Raw genomic sequence first — 20,366 nt, 5'->3', positions numbered from 1 at the left:
TTGATTGCGTTTTAACCTATAGCACCAAATTGGGTCGGCTAATTACAAATGAAGATTTTTCACCTAGAAAATACCCAACTCACCATGAAGGTCAATATTTATATGAGAAGTCAGCTTTTGAAAAACTTGGGGTATCCATGGTTACACAGGTTCCTTTGGACTGCATGCATCTTGTCGAATTGGGAGTCATGAGAAAATTCCTAACTAGATTAGTAAATAACAAAGTGTCTGTCAAAATAACGAAAGCAAACAAAGAAAACATATCCGAAAAATTAATAGCAATGCGAAAACATGTTCCAAATGACTTTGCGCGCAAGCCCAGATCGTTAGAAGAATTGCTACATTGGAAATCCACTGAGTTTAGGCAATTTTTGTTGTACACTGGGCTTGTTGCTCTAAGAAATGAGGTACATGACGACATATACTACGAGTTTTTGCTTTTACATTGCTCATACAGAATGCTCTGTTGTCCAAAACTTCGCAACGCAAATTTGGAAACTTCCCAACTGATGTTAAATTTATTTGTTGAGAACTTTCCAATTATCTTTGGCGAAAATAGTGCGTCATACAACGTACACAGTTTATTGCACTTAAAGGAGACGGTCGCGCAGGTTGGGGATCCAATCGCGGGCTCTGCGTATGCTTTCGAAAATTATTTGCAAACACTCAAACGACATATCCGAAAACCAACGAAAATTCTCGAACAAATACACAGAAAAATTATGGAAGATGAATTCGTTGCTCCTTTAAATAAAAATAAACCAGAACTGTTGGGAAAAAAATATTTTCAAAGCTGCATGTTAAGTACAAAAGGACCTGACAATTACTGTTACGTGAAAAACAATACGCCCGTACTCATCCGATCGTTTACACCAGGTGTAGAAGGCACACTAATAGGTCGCAGATTAAAAAATCTTAGATCCTTTTTTGAAGAACCTATTAATTTAACAACTTTGGGAATATATTTAGTTGACAGGAAGCCATCAGAAGCGGAAGAGTCGTTTTCATTTTTAGACCTTGAATGCAAAGCTGTTGGGGTGCCTTATCGAGACGATTTATTGATACTGCCGATGTTGCATTACTTTAATTAATGTTTAGTTACTTTTGTTTTTACCTTTTTATTATAGTCAAAACTATATATGAAAAATGTTTAAAACTATGAAAAATAAGAAAATAATAAGCTTTCAAAATGCCTGATACTCCTCCAAAAAAAATTAAACGCGTTGCCTTTGACAAACAAAGTAAGAGATCGTTGAATCATTAAAATAAATTTAAATCCAATAGACAACAATTGCAGTTGCACTATCGTTATTGATCAGCTCGAGAAAAAGATCGACGATATGAAAGGTAAAAATAATTTACGGAAAACTGATCCATGTGTTATACCTACATATCTATTTAAAATCTTATGTTTTCAGATGCCATGCAACAGGAAATTAAGGTGGTTCGTGGTAAGGATACTATTGCTGACCAACAATTTAAAAATATAAAATTATATAAATTTTGAAAATTATTTAAGGTCAACTGCAAATAGCAATTGAAGCACTGGCCGATCAAAAAGTTGTCCTTAATCAACTTTTGCAACAACGTGCAGAGGAGCTGCCTATCCAGTCCAAATTCTCCTTAAAGAACGAAGAGCAGCTAATCAGTTTAAATGACCAGCTCAACAGCGAAAACAAAAACACTTATGTAAGTTTTATAAATATTATTAAGTTTTATTGATATTTAGCGCGTCCCTTATTTTTCGAATAATTTTTTTGCCAAACCTCAGTTTTCCAACATTTATAAATATATATCCAGTCGGAGTTACGCGTGTGCGAACATCTTTAAACGGCGTGTGTGCCAAACCTCAGTTTTCCAACATTTATAAATATATATCCAGTCGGAGTTACGCGTGTGCGAACATCTTTAAACGGCGTGTATGCCAAACCTCAGTTTTCCAACATTTATAAATATATATCCAGTCGGAGTTACGCGTGTGCGAACATCTTTAAACGGCGTGTATGCCAAACCTCAGTTTTCCAACATTTATAAATATATATCCAATCGGAGTTACGCGTGTGCGAACATCTTTAAACGGCGTGTGTGCCATCCTCAGTTTTCCAACATTTTATATATATTCAGTCGGAGTTGCGCGTGTGCGAACATCTTTAAACCTCCAGTTTTGCAACATTTATATATATATCCAGTCGGAGTTGCGCGTGTGCGAACATCTTTAAACCTCCAGTTTTCCAACATTTTTATATATCCAGTTTCATCCTAAGTCGGAATCCTCAGCCGACACTCATTTTGTAAAGTGTTTAAAATTGTACCTAAGATAAATACAAACGCAATATAATTATTTCCTTGTGCATATGCGTGCACTAGTGTAGATTCCATTTTTTTCATTTTGTTTCTAAGAAATTTGAGGTGCCTTGGAAAAAGTGAGGTTGTGGTTTTTATATGGTCCTTCGAGCCAAAACGAACGGCACTTTGGTGAAACGGTACAATATATATATACATATCTATATATATATGCATATACATATATGTAAAACAACAACAAAAAGTTTTACATATGAAAGTGAAATTTAAATGGTGAATTCACACCAATCTACATATGAGAAAACAAAAAGTGTGGTGAAAGAACCAAGAAAAAAAAAAGGGTGCACAAGTGCAGTGAAATAATATATACATACATACTAAATCTAAAAGTAAAAGTGCACAAAATTGTGTGATACCCTAATTAATAAATAATATTAATAAAAGTCAACCAAAGTGGGTGCAAACTAAAACTAAATAAAATTCGGGCGCGAAATTATAACAAACAAATAAATAACAACAAAATACAAATAAAACAAAAGTGGAAAAAAAAAAAAAAAGAACCATCAACACAGCAAGCGGAACGCCGGCGTTGGAAGGAATTCCCATCGAGACAAGCCAGGAAACGCACCACGGTTAAACCAAAATAAATTCCCAAAGTCCCTGAGGAAAATCAGGGTGAGTGTATCCATTTCACTTTTGATTCTATTTATTATATGTATATATGTATGTAGCGTTGCGCAAACGGTCAATTTAATAGAACCGCTAGAAATTAAACCCGTTTTATAAAAACGGTTTGGAAAAATTTCTAAATCGGCGGTAAATTTATGTACCGGTAGAATCCAATACGGTACATAATATATATGTATATATGTATCCACAGTATATATATATATATATATATATATTTAAATATATTTAACTAAACAATAATTATTCCTTGCTTTTTACACTTACCTTCGTGTATACAATACACACAATTCCCACAGAGAAAAAATTCAATATTTTCAATTTATTTTCAAATTATTCTGGCAATACCGCTCCAGCTCATTAACTGTGAGAGGGACACTTGCCAATTATACGAACAATACCTCTTCAGCTTATTAAGCTGTGAGAGGAATTGCTTCCAAAAAGTAAGCAAAAATCGCAAGAAGAATACAGCATAAAAGGGAATAAGTACAAACATACATATATACATATCCTCAAGCGGATTATATACATTATATAACTAAAATTGATATATATACATACGTACCATATATACATATACATACATATATATTATACATTAGCGCTTTTGCGCATATTTCTGAACGCGAGTACACAATCGCGAAATATTTCGATATTGCCTTATATTCTCACATGCGTATACCTATAAAAATAGGATACAAATAATCAAGAGATATTGGGAAAATATATTTGGGTGCGGAAAATCAAAAGAATTTTGGTTCAGAAATTAAATATTGCAATCTAATTACATACCTTTGTACATACATACACACATATATTGAAAGTCCAATTTTGGCGATTTCTAGCATTTATCTTGTTCCTTGTCACACAAGAACAAGCATAATTGCACATATTTTATTTAACGCATACTATATGCACATAAAATCCACAAGTATGTACAAAGGATATTGACCCAGTTTCAGTGCGCACTGATACAAGGGCATACGAATAAATCCAAAAAAAAAACAAAAATAAATAATAATATTTCGAAAATAAATAAAAAGAAAAAATTTCGACAAACGATATAAATACAATCGATACACGCATTATTGTATTCTTTTGCGGAAATAAAAGCTCTTATTTTTTGAAAAGAGCGTTCGGTAACATACTACATATTTTAATAATCCAATATTTCGGCAATATTAACTCTTATTTATTAAAAAGAGTATTCGGTGACACAAATTTCAATTATAATAAAATATACTTATATATTTTATTAAATACAATTTTCTGAATGGACACAGATTCAAAAGAATCAAAAGCAGAATTCTTAAAAATTCCCAAAATGGTTAATGATGACAAAAGTCCATGTACACCTGCAGAAGCTACACGCTCAAAGCAAGGTGTTACAAAGCAAAAAAGGGGGAAAGACATTTCGTATATTAAATTCATTTCTGAGAGTGATAGCTTAATTAAATACTGCACTCGATTTGCATCTTCACCGATTCAGGACAACTCTGAATCGGTACTAGAAATTAAAAATAAATCTATTGACAATTTTTGGACACGCCTCCAAGCTGCATACGACGCAATAGTAGAAACTGATGATTCAGATCTACCTGAAAATTTCAAATCCTCGGCTTACGCCAAATACGAAAACTGCTTAGACCGCTATGAAGACACAAAAGCAATGATATCAGATCAATTAAAGCTTATGAAGGCAATTGCACCTACTCCCCACAGTAGAGTAGAGTTACCACAATTGCAAGCCCAAGAGGCAAGTTCAGGCATTCATCTCAAAGTGCCAGCGTGTGATACGGAAATATTTCATGGAGGTTATGAACAATGGCCGTCCTTCCGGGACATGTTTACAGCCGTGTACATAAACCATCCCAAATTGTCACAAGCGCAAAAATTGTATCACCTCCGATACAAAACTAAAGGTCAAGCAGGCGTAATAGTCAAGCAGTTCGCATTGAATGACGACAATTTTAATTTAGCTTGGGAAGCTTTAAGACAAAGATATGAAAATGAGAGAATATTAGTTGACAAGCAAGTGACGATACTTATGAACTTGCCTAAAATTCAAAGAGAAACCAGTGAAGAGTTCATGAAACTAGAATCCACTGTTTCCAACTGTTTGTCGGTTCTATCGACACAAAACATTCCCACTCACAATTGGGATCCTATTCTGGTAAACATATGTACCGCCGCCTTGCCAGAAAAATCATTACTTTTGTGGGAGCAATCGCTCTCATCAAGAAGAAAATGCCCAACGTGGCAGCAGATGAAAGATTTCTTAACTACCCAATACGAAATTGCGGAAAGGGTAGACAAAAAAGTAGTCAGAACTAAAAACGTTCAACAAGACTTAAATCGAAGCTTCAATAGACCCCAAGCCGGAAGCAACAATAATTTAAACAGAAGCTTTTTCAAAGCACAATCGTTCACATCTGAACAAAGTAAATTCACGTCATGCGAACTATGTTCTGGAGGGCATAAGTTAAAAGCTTGCGAAAAATTTAAAAAAATGAATGTCACTGAAAGGAACAACTTTGTCAGGTCAAAAAGACTCTGTACAAACTGCTTGTCCCACTCACACAATCTTAATACTTGCGAAAGCAAATTTAATTGCGTATATTGCCACAAAAGGCATCGCTCTATGTTACATCTCAATAACTTTCCCAACTCATCTCATAGCAGCGCTTTTTCAAAAAAAGCCACGGGTTTAGTTGCAACAGCAACTCCCGAAACAAAACCTCAAGAAAATTGCCAAGAGACACCATGTTGTTCAAAGGCATTAAAAACTCAAACGCTACACAGCGAAAATCATAGTAGAGTACTACTACCCACAGCAGTTGTCTCCATCGAACATCGAGGAGAACTGTTCAAACTAAGAGCCCTAATAGACCAAGGATCGCAACGATCATTCATAGCGTCTAGGGCACAAAATAGGCTAAAACTGCCAACAAAACATGCCAACTATGAAATTACGGGAATGGGCGGACGAGTAGTACAAAACTCACATAAAATATGCCCCATTACCCTAATTTCCCCCCAAGCGGATAAGCGCATTCAAGCAAATGCTATTGTCTTACCGCAACTAACTAACATGCTGCCAAGCTATCAAATAAATAGCAAGCAGTGGGATAAGATTTCACATCTCACTCTAGCAGATCCCAACTGCAACACCCCCGCTCAAATAGACCTTCTATTAGGCAGCGATCTCATATCGCAAATTATACTAGAAGGTGTTGAAAAAATTTCGAAAACACTACTGGCGCAAAATACCATTTTCGGATGGGTCCTAAGTGGGCTAGTTGCGGAACCAGTCACAGCCATGACAACTCAAGTTGAGGAAATCTCCAACGAGTACCTCAATACACAATTGAAAAAGTTTTGGGAGGTAGAAGAACTCCCCCCCGTTCCAATTTCAACACCAGAAGATCAGTATTGTGAAGACTTTTACAAAGCCACAACTACTCGATCAGCTAATGGTCGGTATGTCGTACGACTACCAATAAAACAACATTTTCCAGACACACTCGCCTTAGGTCACTCTCGCACCTCTGCAATACAGCAGTTTCTAAGTATGGAGAAAAGCCTACTTAAAAAAGGTGAGCTTAAACAAGTTTATGATGGTGTCGTGGAAGAATACCTTCATTTAGATCACATGGAGGAAATAAGCCCATGTGAAAAAATCATAAAAGGCAAATATTACTCTTTCTACTTGCCACATCATGCAGTAGTAAAGCCTGAGAAGAAAACAACAAAAGTTCGAGTGGTCTTCAATGCATCACGATCCACGAGCTCAGGTAATTCCCTAAATGATATTCTATTTACGGGACCCACACTCCAACCAGATTTAATGCTCCTCATATTGAACTGGCGTATATAAAAATACGTGTTCAATGGGGATGTCGAAAAGATGTATCGACAAATACTGGTTCATAAAGATGATCAAGATTTTCAGCGGATTATTTTCCGAAAATCCGCCAATAGTCCGCTACGCGACTTTAAATTGAAAACCGTTACCTTTGGCGTAAACTGTGCCCCTTATCTTGCCATTCGTACACTACACGAACTGGCAGAAGACACAAAGCCAGAATTTCCACTGGCAACACAAGTCTTAAAAACGCAAACGTATGTAGACGATATCCTGTCTGGAAGCCACAGTCTTCCACAAGCATACGAGACCTTATCACAGGTAATACATGCCCTCAATACCGCAGGGTTTCCTTTAAAAAAGATTACTGCCAATCACCCAAATATTTTAAAAAATATTCCTAAAGACCATTTGTTGGATACTAATTTCCTTATATTTGAAAAGGATAGTACAACAAAAACACTGGGCATCCAATGGAATGCGATATCGGACCAGTTTTCATACACGACTGAGTCCATATCCGCATTATCCGCCATTACAAAACGCCAAATTCTCTCCTCGGTGGCAAAACTTTTTGACCCCGCAGGATGGCTTTCGCCAATTATGATACAAGCGAAAATCTTGATCCAAGAATTATGGCTAGACGGAACCGACTGGGACGAACAAGTGAAACCTATTCGGTTAGAAAGATGGTCCCAGTTCGCTAATAACTTGAACGACATCTCAAAGATACAAATTCCACGGTGGGTCAACTATTCCCCCGAATACAACGTGGAACTACACGGCTTCTGCGACGCCTCTGAAAAGGCATATTGTGCCACTATATATGTGCGTACACAAACCGATGTCGCAACTACAAGCCACTTATTAGCGGCAAAAGCAAAAGTTGCGCCTCTAAAAACGCTAAGTCTTCCACGACTTGAACTCTGTGGCGCTCTGCTACTAGCAAAGCTAGCTTCAATGGTGCAGACCCACTTACAAATGGCGAAATACAGACTATATTTATGGTCCGATTCCGAGATAGTTCTAGCCTGGTTAGGAAAACCACCACATGCGTGGAAAACTTATATTTCTAACCGAACGTCTGAAATACTTGACCTAGTAGGATCAGTCACTTGGCGTCACGTAGCCAGTGCCGACAATCCTGCTGATCTAGGTACAAGAGGATGCAAACCTCTGCATCTCGCCACCTCTACCCTCTGGTGGAATGGCCCCCAATGGTTAACAGAATCTCCCGATTCTTGGCCACAATCGCCCATGCGCAACGTACTCGCCCCAGAAAGTCGTAAAATGGACACTTATCATGCAACACTGGATGACATTGACATCCTTGAACGATTTTCATCGTTCCCCCGAGCCCTCCGGGTAGTTGCCTATATGCTCAAGTTTTTAGAGCGGCTTAAACTTAAAGTTAAAGGAGCAACTTATCTCCATTGCGATAAATTGACGCACCAAGACTTACAAAAAGCAAAGGTCGCTCTTATCGCATCAACCCAAACGCGCTATTTCAGCCGCGATATAGAATTACTAAGAGAATCGAAACCTATCGATAAAAAGAGCTCACTCTTAGTCCTAAACCCATTTCTAGATACGAAGGGTTTACTTCGTGCGAATGGTCGGCTTGCTAATTCAAGCCTAACGTACAATGAACGCCACCCTATAATCATACCAGAGAGGTGTCCGTTTGCCACTTTATTTATTAGATATATCCACATACTAATGCTCCACGCCGAACATCGCCTCATGCAACATATGGTCCGCCAAGAGCTGTACATACCCCGACTGAAGCCCCAAATAAAGAAATGCATTTTCATGTGCAAAATCTGCACTATGCATAAGCAGAAAATGCGATCGCAGATTATGGCAGCACTTCCACCTGAACGCTGCAATTTTGCTCTGCCTTTCACCACTACAGGTGTAGATTTTGCTGGGCCTTTTATGATAAAGGCATCCATGCTAAGGTCTCCTACCCTCATGAAAGGCTATGTGGCTGTTTTTGTCTGTTTCACGACAAAAGCAGTACACCTTGAGCTATGTACGAATCTGACGACGGAGGCTTTTCTTGCGGCTTTTGCTCGTTTCGTCGGACGACGAGGTTTTCCATCAAAGATCATGAGCGATAATGGTAAAACATTTATCGGAGCGCAAAGAGCTACCGAAAAACAGTTTGTGGACTTCACCAGACAAGTCTCACCGGAAATTGTCCAAAAATACGCTCCCCAAGGTATCAATTGGCAGTTTATCCCCCCAAGCGCCCCTCACATGGGCGGCTTATGGGAGTCAGCTGTAAAAAGCTTCAAATCTCATTTCAAGAAGCTAGCTGGCAACTATAAATTCAATTATGAAGAGTTCACGACACTCTTAACTAGAATTGAAGCCGTTCTTAACTCACGGCCTCTCGCTGCACTCTCGCAAGACCCCTCAGATTTTACTGCCCTCACGCCAGGGCATTTTCTTAAAGGAGCGCCCATTCTGGCCACACCTGAGCCAGGCATGGAGTCGCTTTCCTTATTAAACCGTTGGGAAAGAATTAAGATTCTCCATCACGACTTCAGTCGACGATGGAAAGATGATTATTTAAAGGACCTCCACAGAAGGTACCGATGGAAAATCACCGAAAATGCGCCTAAGCTTGGAGATTGTGTCTTAATCAATGACGATTGTCTCCCCCCTACCGAATGGCGGCTTGGCCGCATAGAGAAGCTCTACCACGGCTCCGACGGTCATATTCGCGTAGTCGATCTCCGTACACAATCGGGAACGCTAACTAGACCGCTCGTTAAATTATGCTTTTTGCCAACCGCAGATAAAATCCAAACGTAACCGCAACCAATAAACAAAGAAATAAAGAAAAAAAAAAATTTGTATGTATATGTATATATAATAGTAAACGCACCCACTATGTCGATCCGTACGACGACTCAATCCTGCCACATTACGTGCCACCACCGGCTATATGATATATACACATATATATATGATAATTAAAAAAAAATCCTATTTCTTGACAGGTCGATATGGAAGCCGAGATGCCCAATACTCCAACGCCCTCTGTACGTTCGGCCGTGACTGTTCCGCGCCCTAAAGCTACCCCTGTAGCAGCGCCGCGAACAACCATAGTTCCCGCAGCCCACCGAGAGCTTCCGACAGCTCCGCGTAGAGACACGCAAGCCCGGTCTCCGGAACCAGCACCACTTCAGTGCGCGCTATGTCGCCGCCGACATCGATTGCCACATTGCGGTATATTCAAGGGGATGACGCCTCAGCAACGCCAGCAGGTCGCCCAGGCCCACGGGCATTGCTTAAACTGTCTGGCGCCTACCCATCTAACGCGCGAATGCACCACCGGGTATCAGTGCCAGGTGTGTATGGGTCACCATCACACCATGTTCCACCGCAATGCTGGACCCGACGTTGAGCGTCGTCATCCCCCTCGCGGCAGTACTGCCAGCCGACGACTCCCGCGACCGCAACCGCGAAGGCAAGCCTTCCCGTCGGAAGAGTCCCGCGCCTGGCGCCGTCATCATCATACCACCTCGCATCGGAGGCGCCATCCTAGGCCGCAGGCTCGTCGCAGGACAGGTCTCAGCAACGTTGTTGCAACACTGCAACAACTTCAGAGGTTACTAGGCTGAATACTCGCCTAGGGGGGCCAGGATGTACAAATGAGCATCCTCCCCCGGGCATCCACACACGCAACACTGACACGCACCTTCATCACACCCACGTCACAAACCAGCAAAACTTACATTCCACACCACACACCAGCTGATTCCACACACAAGCGCAAAGAAAAGGGGACCAAAAGGACAACTGCAACTCACTTCGCTTTTTTTCATTCTCCGCAGCAACAAGTACGCGTGGGCGCGCCATATTTTTTAATAACGTTTCATCATCCTCGACATCCAGTCAAAGTCGGAGTTGCGCGTGTGCGAACATCTTTAAACGGCGTGTGTGCCAAACCTCAGTTTTCCAACATTTATAAATATATATCCAGTCGGAGTTACGCGTGTGCGAACATCTTTAAACGGCGTGTGTGCCAAACCTCAGTTTTCCAACATTTATAAATATATATCCAGTCGGAGTTACGCGTGTGCGAACATCTTTAAACGGCGTGTGTGCCAAACCTCAGTTTTCCAACATTTATAAATATATATCCAGTCGGAGTTACGCGTGTGCGAACATCTTTAAACGGCGTGTATGCCAAACCTCAGTTTTCCAACATTTATAAATATATATCCAGTCGGAGTTACGCGTGTGCGAACATCTTTAAACGGCGTGTATGCCAAACCTCAGTTTTCCAACATTTATAAATATATATCCAATCGGAGTTACGCGTGTGCGAACATCTTTAAACGGCGTGTGTGCCATCCTCAGTTTTCCAACATTTTATATATATTCAGTCGGAGTTGCGCGTGTGCGAACATCTTTAAACCTCCAGTTTTGCAACATTTATATATATATCCAGTCGGAGTTGCGCGTGTGCGAACATCTTTAAACCTCCAGTTTTCCAACATTTTTATATATCCAGTTTCATCCTAAGTCGGAATCCTCAGCCGACACTCATTTTGTAAAGTGTTTAAAATTGTACCTAAGATAAATACAAACGCAATATAATTATTTCCTTGTGCATATGCGTGCACTAGTGTAGATTCCATTTTTTTCATTTTGTTTCTAAGAAATTTGAGGTGCCTTGGAAAAAGTGAGGTTGTGGTTTTTATAAACTGCAAGAAAAATCTTCGAAAAAATTATCACAAGTACGTAAAAAACAAATTAATTTGAAAAATAAGGGACACGCTATTGAACATGCTTCATAGTATTTTATTTTTTCACAGGTTAAAGCTATGAGATCGCTGCTGCAACCTACCGGCGTTTTGAAAAATTTAAGAAATATTTTGAGCGATGAAATAGCAATGGCATTCAATGTCGATGGAGTGCAGGGCAAAACGTCCTTAAAATCCCTTCAAAACTTTTATAACGCACTACTGGGTATTATATTTCTTGTTTTATACAAAAAAATTGGCACTTAGTAAGTTTTTTTTCTTATTTAGACTCAATTCCGTTAAATGATGGGAATGGTACTGCAGACGAAAAACTGCGTAAAGCAATGCAGTTGCAAAAAAACGCATTTTTAAAAGGGCTTGCTTGTCGAAAGACAAGACATAATAGTCAATTCGACTTAAAATTTCAACTTTGTGCCTTTTCAAACAAATAAAATTTAAATGAAATGATTAAAATTAATAGAAAGATGCGTGTTTTTATAAATCAGAACTACTAGCGAATTTTATAGCGATTTGGGATTATCGAAATGGGTGGTTACGTTTGAGTAGCGACGTAGGTACTTACAGGTAATGCAGAGGGTGACGATAGACTCTCTCTTAGGACATCTCCTTGTTAAATTCGCCTCTCAAAAGCAAGCGAAGTAGATTATGGTGGAAGTACTGGTGTTTACCGATAAGTAGCGAATTCGGTACTTCTGTACTAGTACAGCGTACTGGCGGGTAAAACAATAACTTTCTACATCCAACACTTTAGCAATTTGCTTAATCTCTCCGCATGAAATCACTAAGTTCATTTTGAGAAAAAAAAACTTGGGGTAGATGCTGTACTCCCTTATTAACATCCATCCACTGCACCGATATCTAGTATTTGGTGAAGGCGAGATTTGCAGTGAATAAAATATGACATTTTGTAGACTGCAATTTTCGATATCTCCACGTTTAATGTTTAGTAAGACCTTAAAACACTCCGCACAATTTGTCGTATATTTTCGGTAAGGAGCCTGACAGTAAAGATTACGTAACGCTAACATGTATGAAAAAGGAGCGCAAACCTTTAACATGACTGGAAAACTAAATTGCTATTTCGAATGATTATTTCCAATATATACATATGAAAATTGTTTAATGTGTAAAAATGCGATGCACATATTGACAATGTATCCATTAAAGATTGCCGCCATTACATCGTAAATGGTTTTAAGAGCGTCAGGTAAATTTACAAAATTTTATTAATCAATACTAGAATCTTTTCAGAATAAGAAAAAATAAATTATTGGAAGAAGAAGTGTTAAATATATTTGATATACTTTTTAAACTTTATGCAGAGGCTAGTTCAATAAGAAAAACTTAAAGATGCAGTAAATGGCGTTATTAAAAAATCGTGGATCCTACGAATACCATGCAATAATTCGATTTGTTAGATTTGGGTGAGCTTTATTGTGAAATGCAATGCATTCGAATGGTTGATTGGTACACGAATTTACAGCAGGGCTGCGATTCAGAATAGCATCCCCGGACTTCGGGGTTAAAATGGGTATGTACGGATATAGGAGGTCCTCCAGATCAAGAATATATATACATATAGTTGCCGCTGACTTATGGTTTTTGAGATATTTGCATTTAAAGTTCAAAAAATCAACTATTTAAAATGTATGTGATAATTCGGGTGGTGGAGCACGGTGCTCGCTCGTTCCAATGATGTGGTTGGCCGTGGGGAAACGGTTGGCGCAATTATTCCACAGAAATTTTAAATAAAACAAAAGGTTTCATATAATATATATAATTTAATTATAAAATTTGGAACCTCACTTACCACGTCTGTATCGCTAGGATGTCGCAAAAGGAGATAGCGCGCAACTATTTAGTTAGTGTTTAGTCGCGCGAATTAAAACTTCGAAAAAGAGAAAAAGAAAAGACTGATCTGCCGATACAGACGTGGCAAAAGATATTGGGCGGGGGCGGCGTCAACATTCTCCCCGCCTTGCAGTATTACTGCAAATGCAGTTTACAATAAATTACTTAAAACTAACTTAACTAACTGGCTCCTGCACTTCCTCTTCCATGTCTTCTTTGCAGATGGGGTGGCCGACGAGACGAATCGAGTGTGGTTCGGTCCGGGAAAAGCCGCTGAGATGAATCGAACCCCAGTCGGTCATTGCCATGCCGCCAATTTGCATAGAAGTCACCACCTTCCGAGGTCGGCGAGACGACTCGAGTCTAACTCCATCCTGCGTAGGTGGTGAATGTGAGAGGCGTTTACAGCCAGTGCACTTTATTGTGCCGATGTTAGATGACGCCGGATATGATATATCCCAGCGACGTATTTTGGGCGATGAGTTGGCCCATTGCCGCTGGTTGTAACCCGGGCAACATGAGCCGGGAGTAAACGTCCGTAGTGCTGCTTGCCTATCCTTGATGATACGGCGTGCATCTGCTTGACGTCGAGCGTCTCGTCCAGACTTTCGCTTTGGATGGGGTGGCGAATCGAGTCTGGTTCAGTCCGGACAATGTCGCTGAGACGAATCGAGTCTCAGTCGATCGTTGCCATGCCGCCAATCCGAAAAGAAGTTACCAGCATGCCGAAGTCGGCGAGACGACTCGAGTCTGGCTCGATCTTGGGCATGTGGTATGCGGGAGAGGCTTCGTTGGTCAGAGCTTTGCGTGACTGATGACGTCCGTTGACACGGTTGTTGTTGTTGCTGTGTGGCGTATATCAACGCGTGCGCCATTACTGCAGGTTGCTGCTGCTGTGTTGTTGTTGCTGCAGCTTGTGATGTGTTCGTTGTGTGGTGTGTGGCTGTCGACTGCATTGCTTGTCTGTTGCTGCGCGCTGCATGTTGATATACTGTTGTTGTTGTGGCCGCCGCATGTTGGTAAGAGTATTGTGTAGACGGCTGTTGTGACGTCACATACGTTGCTGATTGGTCTTCTTACTGCGGATGCGACGGCGGCGTCTGCTGTTGCTGGTGATAATAGGCTGTTTGCAGTTAATAACGCTGCTCGTATTGTTGTTGTAGCTGTAGCTGCATCTGCTGGTGGTGAAAGGCATCCGACAGTGGCGCCACTGTGTTGCTCGTGGCATAGTGTTGCTGATGTGATGGTGGATAGTGCGCTGTTGCTGCTGAGGCCGCCACAGCTGATGATGGCGGCAAAGATTGTGATTGGGGTGGTAGTGGTGGCGTTGCTGCGTCAGCATGTCGGTGCGTTGCAGCTGTGACAGCCGTTGCTGCCACCGTTTCAGCGGCGCCCGTGTAATAAGCGAAATTGTTGGTATTTGTCGCTTCAGCGCTGCTCGGCGGTGTGCTGCCTACGGATGTTGCTGACAGAGATAGCGCTGCTGCAGGCAGTGTCGGCACACCGACGCTACCATGCGTATCGGTGTGATTCGATGAGCCGGGCGCATCATTTGTTTCGCCATCATCGTTACCTTGATCCCGTTGTAGCTGATGCTTCTGTTGATGTTGTTTCTGTTGTGTAAATATAAAATTAGTATTATTTACTCTACAAAAATGATTTTGTGTTATTGTTGAATTTTGTCTGTCACCTTTGCCATTTATTTTTGTTTCTTCGGAGGGAACGGAACCTGTTAAAACCCAACCGAACACCGTACGTTGTGCAACGAGGGATCCGAAGATTTTCGATTTTACCCCGTTTAGTATGGTTTTAGGGTAAAGATCCGCTCCAATCAACAAGTCAACCTTTTGACTCGTATGGAAATTATTATCCGCTAAGGGGATATTAGGTAACCTTTTGACAATTGAAGGCTTTATTGATCTGGATGGAAGTAGTCCAGTCAATTTTGGTAGTACCAACGCTTCCGCTTCTAGTCTTAAACTTTTGTTACGGGGCGAGCCAATTGTGATCGAGCATACCGATTGAACTCGTCCTGATACGGTGTTATTCAATCCTGAAACTCGCGCGCTGACCTTTTTGCTTGTCAGATTTAAGCGTTTCTGAAAACTGTTGCTTACGAAGGTTGCTTCAGATCCTGAATCAATTAGGGCTCTGGCAGTGAAGGTGCTCTCGTTGTGACATATGGTCACAATGGCTGTACCTAAGAGCATGCTTCGACTGGTAGGCACATTTGAAACATTGGCCTTAATAGAGGCCACATAAGATTTAGTGGAAATCTCAGCAGTGTCTGTGCTGTCAGATATCTGAGCTATTCCCTCACTCTGATCCCGGTGAATCAGAGAGTGATGTCTCAGTTTACATTTGGAACAATTACACAGACTTTTACAATTTTTGACTTCATGTGAGTCCGATAAACAGTTTAGGCAGACATGGAGTTTTATTACAGCATTTAACCGTGCGTTAGGCTGCATCTCAATGAATCTTTGACAAGTTTTCAAAATGTGTGATTGAGATGAGCACAGTTTACATTTGATATTGTTTGTCTTGGCGTGATGGGAATTGATGGGCTTGGATCCAATCCTTGATTGCAAGGTCGGTATCCGACCTTCACCATCAGCCGACTTAATATTGGGTTGAGTACTCAACTCGCCTTTGAGGTTTGATACTCTCTCAAGCGTTTTAACCCGTTTGGTTAGAAACTTGTATAACTCAACCCATTTTGGGATCTCTGAATCCGAATCCAGAGATTCTTCCCAAAGCGACAGTGTATAGTCCGGTAGTCGGATAGAACACAAGTACGTAAATATGGCATCCCAGCTATCTGTATTGATACCATGTAATTGTAAAGCTGAAATGCAGCTATTAATCTCCCGCTGTAAATTTCTGAGTTCGGTCTCAGATTCTGTAGAGATGTGCGGAAGCTTGAATAATAAATTCAATTGTTTATTGACAAGCACTCGCTTGTTTTCATATCTACTCAGCAAATTATTCCAAGCCAATGCGAATCCGTCATTCGTCAGTGGCGCTTTGGAAACGATAGCTTTTGCCTCACCTCGCGTTTTTTGATTCAAATGGAATAATTCTACCGGAGATAGCCCCTGGTTATTCCTATATATAGCGGCAAATAAATCCCCAAATGAGGGCCATTGTAAAACATCGCCATGAAATATTTCGGTATCACATGGCGGTAGGTTGATAGAATACCTCACGGGTTCTACAGTTTGTTGTAACCGTTCAGGTTGAATCACCGTTGAATTGGAAGTAGGGCTATGGTTGAACACCGTGAGGTTGTGCATGTGTTCGCCCATCAAGGCCGCGCAACACACATAAGCGTGGTAACAGCTTGTATATTTAAGTTTGAGGTCGTCAATTGAGCTTGTGTCAGAAGGATCCACTTTTGGCAAACACAACTTGTATTCTGACTTTACCTCTGCCCACAGAGATTTCAGTTCAGCTTGTTGAACTTCAAGAGAGTAGGCACTTTAATTGTTTGCTGTTGGAGTAAACGACTCCTCAAACTCCAGTAGAGCGTCTGCAGCTGTGGTAAAGGCTCTAATTGATTCCATTGTTTTCAAAAATTGAACCGGAACTGCAAAAATGTTGCACAAAATCGGATCAAAAACTTGAAATTAAAATTTAAAAAATATTTGCAAATATGTTGCAAAGTTCAAAACTTATGGAACCAATCACGGACAAACTAGAAATTAGTTGATGATAGGCAGTGCGTTGTTTCTTTATAAAACGTGAATTTTCGAAGGCAAAAAAAAATTAATAAATTTGGTAAACTATTTCTGAAAGTATTTTTCCGAATTTAATTACTATGTGCTTGTTGGGTAATCGGCCCAATGCACTTGTACTTGCACTTGCAAATTTAGTGCAATCCCAAATTTAATTTGAAAGTGTTTGCTGGGTGATCGTCTCAATGCACTTGCACGCTTAGTCTTTGACTATGTACATACACAAACAAAATTGATGTGTGCTTAATTGCTTTATTTAAATGCAAATTCAAATACAGATAAAATTCAAAAGCACTTATTAGATTTATGTCCACTATTCACTTTCACTTTGTGCACTGGGTTATTTTCGAACTATTTCGATTTCACCACTACACTCTTTTGTTTGTTGGGATGGCTGCTGTGCTGCCTTGCCTTTGCTGCTCTTCCTTTGCTGCTGTGCTGTTTCTCTGTGCTGCTTTGCCTTTGCTCTCTCACTTCGCTGTTTGGCTTTCTTCCTGTCGCTCACTTCACTTTTCTGCTTGGCCTGTGCTGCTTTGCCTTTGCTGATTGCCTCTGCTGCTCTCCCTTTGCTGCTTGGTCTTTGGGTCTTCGCCTTTGCTGCTTGACTTAGCTGTTTAATGATCTAGCCGTCGCTCACTTCACTTTTCTCTAATTTTTGGTGTCACTCACTTCACTTGTTTTAATTTTTGTATTTTTTTTTTGTTTACTCGCGAGACTGCAGCTGCGTTATTGCTGCTTGCCTTTATTGCTATTCGAGCAATATATGGGAAGGCAGAGTTGAGCGACTAGACTCAAATTAAACCACAAGGAAAAACAAAAACCCGAGAGAGATTGTTGACGCACCAGACCATTTAGTGCGTCCAAGAAATTTATAACTTTTTCTCGAATAACAGAGAGTGTGTTTTTGCAAAGTGAAATAGTGCATTTGCCAGGTGTATTTGTTGTTGTACTTAAATGAAGTACAATACTACCTGCAATCTTGTGCTTTGATTTTGTGGGTAGAGTGCCAAAAATAAGTTTTGGTCTCCACTTCACACAGCACAATGGGTTTTGTACATAAATGATGCACAAATTAACTAATCTATTGCCTTTAGCTTGCAGAGCACAAATCCAAAATATGTTTGGCTGTAACTTGCGAGTTGCTAAAGCTGGCAAATTATGCACTTTCACTTTATAAAAAAATCGACTTGTTACCTGTTATCCGGCTCGAAAGACCAATGATAATTCGGGTGGTGGAGCACGGTGCTGGCTCGTTCCAATGATGTGGTTGGCCGTGGGGAAACGGTTGGCGCAATTATTCCACAGAAAGTTTAAATAAAACAAAAGGTTTCATATAATATATATAATTTAATTATAAAATTTGGAACCACACTTACCACGTCTGTATCGCTAGGTATCGCAAAAGGAGAGAGCGCGCAACTATTTAGTTAGTGTTTAGTTGCGCGCGAATTAAAACTTCGAAAAAACTTTGAAAAAGAGAAAAAGAAAAGATTGATCTGCCGATACAGACGTGGCAAAAGATATTGGGCGGGGGCGGCGTCAACAGTATGTTTCTCCGGTTTATAATGCATTTTACGAGTACACTTATATTTTATACTTTTATATCCACTAACACTGCACTAATTTGTTTGTAATCATTTATTTTATATTAAATAGTGCAAAAATAACTTTAATTCCATATTAAACTTTAGTTAAAATCCATTTATTCATAAAATAAGAAGAAATAGAAAATAGGCAAAAAATTAGTGTTATCACATTTTGTAATGAAATAAAAATGAGAAAAAGAAAGATTATGATGTCATAACTAAATTCATTATCGTGTGATGAGAAATGTAAAATCTTTCAGAATTCTCATTATCTTGATAAATCCCGGTGTTGGATCGGGCAAAAAGGAGTTCAACGCAAAAAAAAACTGAGTACGCCCAGGTGTTGGTCCGACCAAGGGTTATTTTTTCGAAACGCGGCTGAAGGCCGCCAACGCAAAAAAGAACTGAGCACGCCCAGGTGTTGGTCCGACTCAGGGTTATTTTTTTGAAGCGCGGCCGAAGGCCGCCAAACCAAAAGGAGTTCAATGCCAAAGAACGGAACACGCCTAGGTGTTGGTCCGAGGGTTATTTTTTTGAAGCGCGGCCGAAGGCCGCCAATGCAGAAAGGAATTCTATTCGGAAAACTAATGTATTATATATTTCCTGTCATTGGGGTATTATTTGTTTTCTTTATTTCTTTTGGTTCATCTGTAAAATATGAACGCAAGGTAGCACCAGAGAACGTTTATCATAGAGAAGGTTCACGGCGCGGAGATCGTAAAAATATATTTGGCTAACTCGGTCGAGATGGAAGAGTTTCACCACTGCCAGCTCGCCAAAGAAATTTATTTGTAAATTTACTAAATAAAAAAAGATCAGAATAAATCCTTAAAATGTATTGTCGTTACATTATATCAGATTTAAAATTTTGACATTCTGAAAAATTTGCCGCCTCCCAAATTGTGGCGCCTTATTGAATATTGATAAGCTTTTTCTGACGAATTTTCAAAGCTCTGCTGACTTGTTGTATCTTTAGTAAAGTTAATCTTACAAGTGAGCCGCTTCTAAAATTGCACAATGTTTTCTTATTTTATTTTCAATGGTTCCGATGTTTCATATATGTATGAATTGATATAAGTATTCATTTAAAATCCATCTTTTTGTTTAAATATAAAAATATTTTTATTCTTAAAAATGATTTCTATAGAATCAAATAAATGAATATATTCATTTTATAGCCAATTTTTTGAAAAATAGAAACAATTTGAAGAAAATAAAAATTTAATAACATTGATGTTTCATTGTAAAATGTTATTAAAATTCAAGTATATATTTATGTCGGTATATACAGCCGTGGTCACGCAAATAGCACACATAGTCATAAGAAGCAATAAGAGCTTATACAGTTGACAAAGTTCCTTAAAAGGCTAAAAAGGGCTAAAAATATCATTATTTGTTTATTAATTTATTCATTTAAGTAAAAAATAACAATTAGCAATTCACGAATAATTAATATTAATTGAAAAACGTGACCTCCCTCTAAAATTTGTATTTGAATGTCAATAGCAAAATTTACCAAACATGCAAAAATTATGTGAAATTAATTAAATTT

The 20,366-nt window shown here is 39.5% G+C and overlaps 1 protein-coding gene and 1 long non-coding RNA gene across 2 annotated transcripts in view; both read right to left on the bottom strand.

Annotated features, from left to right (window-relative positions):
- Nucleotides 1–16,058, bottom strand: part of LOC125776629 (uncharacterized) — a 231,048-nt gene extending 214,990 nt beyond the window's left edge. Inside the window, exon 1 of the mRNA XM_049450069.1 lies at nt 14,000–16,058. Coding sequence (XP_049306026.1) covers nt 14,625–15,962 — 1,338 coding nt within the window. The 5' untranslated portion in view covers nt 15,963–16,058 and the 3' untranslated portion in view covers nt 14,000–14,624. The remainder of the gene's footprint in view (nt 1–13,999) is intronic.
- LOC125776784 (uncharacterized) lies at nt 1,608–12,316 on the bottom strand. Its single transcript, XR_007421948.1, has 3 exons — nt 11,357–12,316; nt 10,820–11,291; nt 1,608–2,012 (listed from the first exon to the last, which is right to left on the bottom strand). It is a non-coding gene; the product is annotated as an uncharacterized LOC125776784 (long non-coding RNA).
- Nucleotides 16,059–20,366: the final 4,308 nt, after the last annotated feature.

This window comes from Bactrocera dorsalis, chromosome 2 (genome assembly GCF_023373825.1).
Source record: "Bactrocera dorsalis isolate Fly_Bdor chromosome 2, ASM2337382v1, whole genome shotgun sequence".
NCBI lineage: Eukaryota > Metazoa > Arthropoda > Insecta > Diptera > Tephritidae > Bactrocera > Bactrocera dorsalis.
Note: the sequence above shows the minus strand (reverse complement) of the source record. Positions and strands in the feature narration are given on the sequence as shown.